At 43.1% G+C, this 8,340-nt stretch overlaps 1 protein-coding gene across 1 annotated transcript in view; it reads left to right on the top strand.

Moving 5' to 3' along the window:
* Nucleotides 1-1,276: 1,276 nt before the first annotated feature.
* atp8b5b (ATPase phospholipid transporting 8B5b) overlaps nt 1,277-8,340 on the top strand; it is an 18,692-nt gene continuing 11,628 nt past the window's right edge. Inside the window, exons 1-14 of the mRNA XM_030768890.1 lie at nt 1,277-1,379; nt 3,216-3,297; nt 3,443-3,501; nt 3,673-3,786; nt 4,228-4,326; nt 4,432-4,493; nt 4,961-5,033; nt 5,143-5,213; nt 5,434-5,516; nt 5,950-6,108; nt 7,162-7,250; nt 7,347-7,540; nt 7,813-8,021; nt 8,334-8,340. The exon at nt 8,334-8,340 is cut by the window's right edge and continues 37 nt beyond it. Of these exons, the coding sequence (XP_030624750.1) occupies nt 3,243-3,297; nt 3,443-3,501; nt 3,673-3,786; nt 4,228-4,326; nt 4,432-4,493; nt 4,961-5,033; nt 5,143-5,213; nt 5,434-5,516; nt 5,950-6,108; nt 7,162-7,250; nt 7,347-7,540; nt 7,813-8,021; nt 8,334-8,340 (1,274 nt within the window). The 5' untranslated portion in view covers nt 1,277-1,379; nt 3,216-3,242. The remainder of the gene's footprint in view (nt 1,380-3,215; nt 3,298-3,442; nt 3,502-3,672; nt 3,787-4,227; nt 4,327-4,431; nt 4,494-4,960; nt 5,034-5,142; nt 5,214-5,433; nt 5,517-5,949; nt 6,109-7,161; nt 7,251-7,346; nt 7,541-7,812; nt 8,022-8,333) is intronic.

Below are 8,340 nucleotides of genomic sequence, written 5' to 3'. Positions count from 1 at the left end.
CAACAACAACAACAACAAAAAAGGCAATGTCAAATGGAATGGTGTGTTTATACTCCATAGACTATCCTGGGAATGATAAGAACATTCCTCTCTCTCTCTCTCTCTCTCTCCCTCTCTCTCTCTATCTGACTGATGACACCACCAACAAAAGCCCTATCAAGCCTTGGCTGATGACAGTCATTTTCACAGACACAGAGAGCTTCATGGCGGCTGTAACAGCTGCAGACTGACAGTCATATAATAGTGTGGTTTTGCCATTACCTTCTATGTCAACATTATTACAGAGATAGCACTACTGCATTCCGTTGGCATTGTGTGTGTGTGTGTGTGTGTGTGTGTTATTGTATGAGCTTCTTGCTGGAATCCCAGGGATCTGACCAAAAACACAGACCCTCTTTGTCCAGTGGTCCGGTGTTGAGTGTCTCCCCTACGCTAAGCTCCCTCCTACACTCCCCAGTCTACCTGGAGACTCTTAAGAGAGAGTACATGCTACTTTGACACAAAACACAAGGAATCATGTTGGTGCTAGAGCATGGATACATATAAGCAGAGCGAATATTAACTTTGTTGTTTGCTGTGAATAGCTCTGTAAGAGTAGTTTTGAAAAAAGGCATTTCTAATTTTGATGTCTGAATGTCTTTTACATAGTTTCATGTAATCATTAATCACTTATTCAAACTTGTTCATCTCAGACCAGCTGTGTATGGCTGCAACATGCACCTATTTCCCTCTTAAAAAAAAAAAAAAAAGAGACAACGCAGTGTGTGTTTTAACGTCACTCCCTCACCTCTCTCTCTCTCCCTCACTTCTCTCTCTCTCTCTCTCACTCACCTCTCTCTCTCTCTCACCTCTCTCCCTCACTCCTTCACCTCTCTCTCTCTCTTTCTCTCTCTCTCCCTCACCTCTCTCTCCCTCACCTCTCTCTCTCTCTCTCTCTCTCCCTCACCTCTCTCTCTCTCCTTCACCTCTCTCTCTCTCTCTCTCTCTCTGAATATTGCCATCAGAGTCCAAAGATCAGGCGGATGTTTGCTCATGTTGGAGCTTTGAGGCCCTGATCTCGACCGAGTCTGATCAGTGCCCACTGCACTAACCTCTCTCCCCTCTCCTCCGCAAGACACTCCAAGCTCCTCTCTGCTCCTGCCCGAGAGTAGCCTTTGTGTATACCCACACCTCTGCCTCCAAAAGTCAGGAGACTACAGCCGCTCTGTTCACCTTAACCCCGGTCCACCTGGAAAGGTGGCGTGAGTGCCATTGCATTGTGGGGGTTGTAGTCTGCAGACCCCACCCAACCTGTCCGGTTCCTGTATTTGTGAGGCAGCGATTTCCTGTAAGACACGGCTGGTCCCCTCAGAAACACGGATAGCAGGACTGTGACTTCGGTATGTAAATCTTTAAGCTTCACGATTTGTGCTATTTCGTCTTCTTTCCGAGTGTTCATCAAGCTTCTAAGTAATCTTGAATGTCCACTGGACCAAGACTTCTCCTGTGCCTAGGGCATTTCAGGCTCCGTTTGTAACGTTTAGAATGGATGGAAATCTCCCCAGTGGTATTAACCAATCAGAACTTTTCAGGCTTAATTTACATTCTGTCAGAATTTTCACTCTAAATGAATAAGGAATTGTATGCACAAACTTGAATGGGATAGTACAGCATCCGGAGGAGGAAGCTGAATTTTGTTTGAGAGGGAAGGTTGTTGAACTCAGCTATTGACTCAAGACACAATGTGTGTGAGTGAAAGAGGGCAAACATGTCCTGTCTGGATTTAGCATGAAACAGGTTTGGGGTCCGTGGGGAGGGGGGGGGGGGGGTTGTTTTGTTTGTTTGTTTGTTTGTTTTAATTGCAGTGACAAATGACCAACGGGTTTGGTCAACCTCAGAAAACAGTTATTGATCCTTCTGATTTCGATGTACAACACACAGCCTAACTGGTGGTTTCCAGATGTTTCACCATCTCTTCATTAGCTTCCTGATTGTCATTAGACGTGATCAAATACTCCTAAGACTAATTAACACAAACAATAAAAAGAAATATCATATGTCAATAAATTATTTCAGAGAACAAAATCTAACTTTGAATGACTCCACGACAAAGTCAGGATGATTTGACCACAACATGAGAGTTTTGTGTTAAAATAATTAATTTTCAGAATGTGAGAAACGCATTTATGGGTTTTTTTTTGTTTTTTCATTTGATTAAGAACAGTAATTTCGGGTTATTACAGATGTTTGGAGGGCTCGTACCTGTCCCTTGCTCTGTGTTTAGCTTATCGTTGCTTTAGCGTACAACCCCACGATAACACAAGATAAGATAAAAAGGAACGTGTAAGATGCCTTTACGCCTACACTAAACTTTTACAAGTCTAATGTTCATGGTTAACTGCCGCCAAAATCCAACCATCTCTAACGAATATTATCGCTGTCACCATCCAGCCACGGCTGGCGAATGTTATCGCATGTACAAATTGCACGGCTATAGCAAAAAAAGGCTTGATGACAGAAGTTTATGTAAGTTGTAGAAGAAGCCGTAACAGCAAAGGCCTTTAAAAAATGAAAACATCGCTACTGTCATTATTGTTGCTGTTGTTGTGAACTGGTCTTAAACAAATGGTGACTTATATTCTTTTTTGCTGACTAAGCATCCAGTTGCCTATGTTTTCATGTTTTGCAACAAGAAAAAACTCTAACACATCTGTCACTGATGTCTTTTTTGTTTGTTTGTTTGTTTGTTTGGGGGGGGGGGGGGGGGGGGGGTACGGCCAAACTACTACTACAGAAACTCCCAGCACTGACGCGGCTTTAATTATCTAATGGTCAAACTTTTTTTTAGCATGTTTTGACTGAAAATGTACGCAGGTGTACTGTTATATGTAGCCTCCGTAAGATCCCTGATGAAACCGTGACAAAGAGAACAACACTGAAACACTGATAAGACACACGACTGTAAAAACACCCAGTCTCTCTCTCTCTCTCGTTTATCATTAACTTAAAAACTCAATATAAGTGTCTAAATATTAAGCAGATAGGCATACTGTGGTACTGGCCCCTAACCGACATAATTTTCAGCACTATTGGATGTTGCAAAGATAATGAAGTTTGACTGAAGACATTGTGCAGACCTGTGTTTGATGTGGGCTAAGATAAACGTTAAAGTATGGTTGCAAACCAGTACTTAAACATTCACTTGTGCACTCTGCTTTTCATCACCTGTTTATCAGCAGGGCCATGGACTTGTAGAATGAACGATGGGTTCTTTGTTGTCATCTTTCGGTCTCAACTGTGGGAAGGAGGAAGTGAATGGTAAGACCGACTGACGACCGTTATGATGATGTCTAAAGCATGCACGCTAATAGTTTCTCATTTCATAATCTTAAAATATTCTCTGGCATGAGAAAGGTTATAATTACTTTTTCCCCTGCTCTCATGGTCGTGTCTCGACACGCAGAGGAGGAAAGACACATACGTGCTAATGACAGAGCGTTTAACCTGTCGCGTCACTACGCGGTGAGCACTGATGGACTTTTTCTCCAATTACACTTACTTTTCTACACATCTGATCAGTTCACCGCTGTTTTTTTTTTTTGTTTGTTTCCCTCATAAATTACACGGGTTCCCATGTTTAACAGTTCAAATACTGTGTGAATAATTTTGTTCTTCATACATCTGTCTTTCCAGAACAATGCTATTAAGACCTCAAAGTACAACATCTTCACGTTCCTCCCGCTGAATCTGTTTGAGCAGTTACAGAGGCTGGCCAACGCTTACTTCATCTTTCTCCTCATCCTTCAGGTGTTTCTCTATCAGACATAGACAAAAAATATTCATATGGCATAACGTGTTTTTTCTTTCAAATACATCCACATGGACTCCTGGGGCGTATTCCAGAAAGCGGGTTTAGTGAAAACTGAGAATTAGTTAAGTCAGAGTAAGTAGTACACCTCCTAATAGAAAAGCGCTATGGCTTCATTCTCCTAGCAAAATAAAGCAATGGAGGTTTTACTATTTGCTCTGAGTTAACTACCTCAGAGTTTTCACTAATCCCGCTTTCTGGAACACCCTCCTGTTTTATCACCAACTCCTGCCACCTAGTGATTATCACCGATTTTAATAACACATATATTATAATCGATGAGGTATTTAATCTATTGATTTAATGTGATGCGTGTTTATTGAGTTTTTTGACCTCTGAGAATTTCCAGAATCAAACTCTGTCGTGTTTCCCCCCTTCAGCTAATCCCTCAAATCTCTTCCCTCTCCTGGTTCACCACGGTCGTGCCCCTGGTCCTAGTACTCTCTATAACTGCGGCGAAAGATGGCACTGATGACTATGTGAGTTTACAACTGTTTTGAATGTATTAACGCTCGAGCCAAATGTAACGCTTCTTGTCATACCCCCTCGCCAAACCAACCTCTCTCTCTCTCTCTCTCTTCCAGAACAGACATAAGAGTGACAAACAGGTGAACAACCGTGAAGTGGAGGTCCTCATTGACGGCCAGTGAGTTTCTCGTATTCCTCTCTCATGCCGACTGGAGATCTGAGTACCTCTATTCTATAGAGGCATAATATCAGTACAATTCGTTTGAAAATTCATCGAGTTATTAAAGAAGCCGTAATTGCGACAGCAGAGGGCAGCGACGAGCAACGTAAAAGGCTGATAGAGGAATGTGTATTGGTGTGAAATGTGTATGTTTACTAATTTTCAAAACAGGCAGATCAGGCTAAGAGTGCTAATTGTGAGTACCGCTTAGATGCAAAATCATCAAAGGGAACCTTCTACCCTGTTACGAATATTACAAAGAACTTTTGTAAAGATTGTAATACCTGCCTTTTATGGTGCAGTGGGCGTTGGGTGAATGTAGAATATGCTGTTAAAACAAGAACCAAGTGTCAAAGTCTGACCTCATTAAATCTACTATGATAATATGGCTTCAGACCTCAATTTTTTTATTCTAACATTGACAGATTGAAGAAAGAAAAATGGATGAACGTCCAAGTGGGTGATATCATCAAGCTGGAGACTGACGAGTTTGTGACGGTATGAATGTGTATTAGAATTGCTCCAATCTTGTCAAATTGTCACACACCTCTCATACTGACTCGCACGGTAATGAAAACACGTCCAAACTCTCTTGTCCCCTCTGCAGGCTGACCTGCTGCTGCTCTCCAGCAGTGAGCCACTCAACCTCGTCTATGTAGAGACCGCTGAGTTAGATGGGTAGGTGAAGAGTTTGTTTGTGAGTGTGTGTGTGTGTGTGTCTGCGTGTGTCTGTGTGTGTGTGTGATTCTTTTTCTCATCTGCATTTCATGAGGCCTGCAATATCACAATTCTCTCCCTCCCTCCCTATCTCACTCTCTCTCTTTCTCTCTCTCTCTCTCTCTCTCTCTCTCTCTCTCCCTCCCTCCCTATCTCTCTCTCTCTCTTTTTTCTCTCTCAGAGAGACTAATCTGAAGGTAAAGCAGGCTCTGACAGTCACAGGAGAAATTGGGGACAGTATTGAAAATCTAGCAGCCTTTGATGGTGAGTCAGAAATTCCCACACTGTTGGGGTTGGCGACAGAGCACTGCAGGCAAATTGTCATGGAAACAATAGGTCATGGTATTATTAGTCCACTGATTGGCTGTCAGGTAGAGGCCGGTGAGATTTAATCAGACCCAAAACTCTAGACCAGTGCTGAGGTGTGTGGGCCGGTTTAAATAAGATGTCCTTCAGGGTGCAGAAAATAACTTATTTGATCAGTGGATTTGTAAAAATATGAGAAAACATTCATGAGTATTTTATGAGTTTATTTTCTGATTAAGGAGCTGTTTAGCTAATGACATTATGTCATACGATTACCAAGACAGTTGTCCTACACTGTTCATATAAGTATATTTGAAAATGATGTCCCATTTCACATCCTCGTCCTTTGTGTGTGTGTGTGTGTGTGTGTGTGTGTGTGTGTGTGACTCAGGTGAGGTACATTGTGAGCCTCCGAACAACCATCTGGATAAGTTCAAAGGAACGCTGACCCTGAACGGGGAGGTCCACTCCCTGGACAATGATAAGATCCTGCTTAGAGGCTGCACCCTGAGAAACACAGAGTGGTGCTTCGGCATGGTCATCTTTGGAGGTCAGTGATCATGTCACTATGTCAGTGTCTACCGCTGCTCTCGACAGATGGGGTCATTTTTCTGTTTGGGAGAGGGCGCGTGACCCGCGATAGTGGTGCGTCGGTTACGGAAAAAAAGGCGGTTCGTCAAACCTTAAAGCCTGTCTCTAAACTGCTGAGTATTCTGCTGAAGGTGTGAATGTGGCAGGAGCTGAATGTAGGTTTCTGAAGATATAGATCTTAGAAACTTCGTTTGGATTGTGTGTGAACAAAACGCAGACGCATGTAGAGCCTCAGAAATGTTATAAAAGTGAGCAGAAGGAAAAACTGTGACAGACTCCTAATCTCACCCAGCAGACCAGGTATTTTACCCAGAGACTCCATTATGATGACCATTATGATGAGATCAACATATCTGACTCAGGGAACAGTTTCCCCAGCGGGTGGAACTGTTATCCAGTGAATCAGAACTTTTGTTTATTTGTGTATTTGTGTATTATGTAACCCTTATATGCTATTCAAATAAATCTTTTTATAGCCAGAGACATGAGTATAGCTTTGTGACAATGATCTGTAGGCTATTATGGTCTTTATACTAGAGCCAAAAGCATGAGAATATTCGGAGATGCTCCAATATTACCTGATAACTACAGAAAGCAGTCTAGACTTGTCTGCTTAAATTCACACTGATAAAACCTTAACATTTATTGTTACGTTATACACCTTTCAAAATGATATTAGCCTGAGGTGGAACACGTTTGAAATCGATCTTGGACTGATCATTGTTAATCCAAAGGAGAAATTAGACAAAACGTGAAAAAGTTTGGTTTTGAGAAGCGATCTGAGGTCAAAGTCTGAACTCGAGGCAAGCGGCCAGAGGAGAGGCAGAGGTAATAGAAACGTCAGCCTCATCAGTGCTAAGTCAACATCCCTTTGTGTCCTGTTCAAACCAGAAACCCTCTGGCACCTGCCGCGGAGATCTACCCTTCTGAGTCAATTCAGATCTGTCTAACTCTCCCCCTTCACACCCCCCCCCCCCCTCACTCTCCTCACCCCCCTCTCTGACTGTCCCAGGTCCCGACACCAAGCTGATGCAGAATTCGGGGAAGACCAAGTTCAAGCGCACGAGTGTTGATCACCTCATGAACCTGCTGGTGCTATGTGTAAGTCTGAAATGCAGAGGAAAACTGTAGGGAGAGAACGGGACAAAGAACTAGAATGGAAATAAAATGGATCCTTTGGTTTTGTTTTTTTTTCAGATTATCGGTATGTTGGCGTTGCTGTGCACTGTCCTGGCTATCGGGAACACGATTTGGGAAACCACGGAAGGTTCTTCTTTTACCGTTTTCCTTCCGTCCACCGACAGCTCGGACCCCGTCCTCTCGGGTTTCCTGACCTTCTGGTCCTATGTCATCATCCTCAACACTGTGGTGCCCATCTCCCTTTACGTCAGGTCAGACTGGCTCAGGTTTTTGGCTTCTTTTGTGTGTGTGTGTGTGTGTGTGTGTGTGCTTTTTTATTTTAGAAACAGCCAATCAGAGACCGCAACGGTTTGTTGTTGTGAAAACCATCAGGATGTATGGCCCCTCAGGACTAGACTGCGACAGTTCTGTTCTAGTCTTCAGCTGAAATGACGTGACAAAGGAATGTTGTATGTTTTTAGGTCTTTCATCCACAGGTCTGTGGTCTTAACCTTTTTTTTTTTTTTTTTTTTGGGGGAGATAGTGTGGAGATGATTCGTCTGGGGAACAGCTTCTACATCAACTGGGACAGGAAGATGTACTACCCCCGGAAAGACACCCCAGCTCAGGCGCGCACCACCACGCTTAACGAGGAGCTCGGCCAGATAAAATACATCTTCTCTGACAAGACCGGCACCCTCACTCAAAACATCATGACCTTCAACAGGTGCTCCATCAACGGCAAATCCTATGGTAAGAACCTGTGGTAACAGCCCGGCCCAGCCCCTGCCAGAGGAGCATGGGTTTCCTCATCTGAGGTCATGATTCGGAAGGAGAGGTCTGGAAGGAGAACTTCAGCCTTGCTTGCTGTGGGTCTTGGACCCTGTATTCCGTGAAGCCTGTTTGTGACAATGAAAGACTTTGTGAAAGCAGAAGTGCTGAACATCTGAATTAAGTTGAATTGAATTGAACTGTACTTAACTGAACTGAATTGAATTGAATTGAATTGAATTGAATTGAATTATTTTAAAATGACATTTTGTCTTTCACTTCTGCATCCTCCAGGTGAAGT

Source organism: Chanos chanos, chromosome 3 (genome assembly GCF_902362185.1).
Source record: "Chanos chanos chromosome 3, fChaCha1.1, whole genome shotgun sequence".
In the NCBI taxonomy this organism is placed as follows: domain Eukaryota; kingdom Metazoa; phylum Chordata; class Actinopteri; order Gonorynchiformes; family Chanidae; genus Chanos; species Chanos chanos.
Note: the sequence above shows the minus strand (reverse complement) of the source record. Positions and strands in the feature narration are given on the sequence as shown.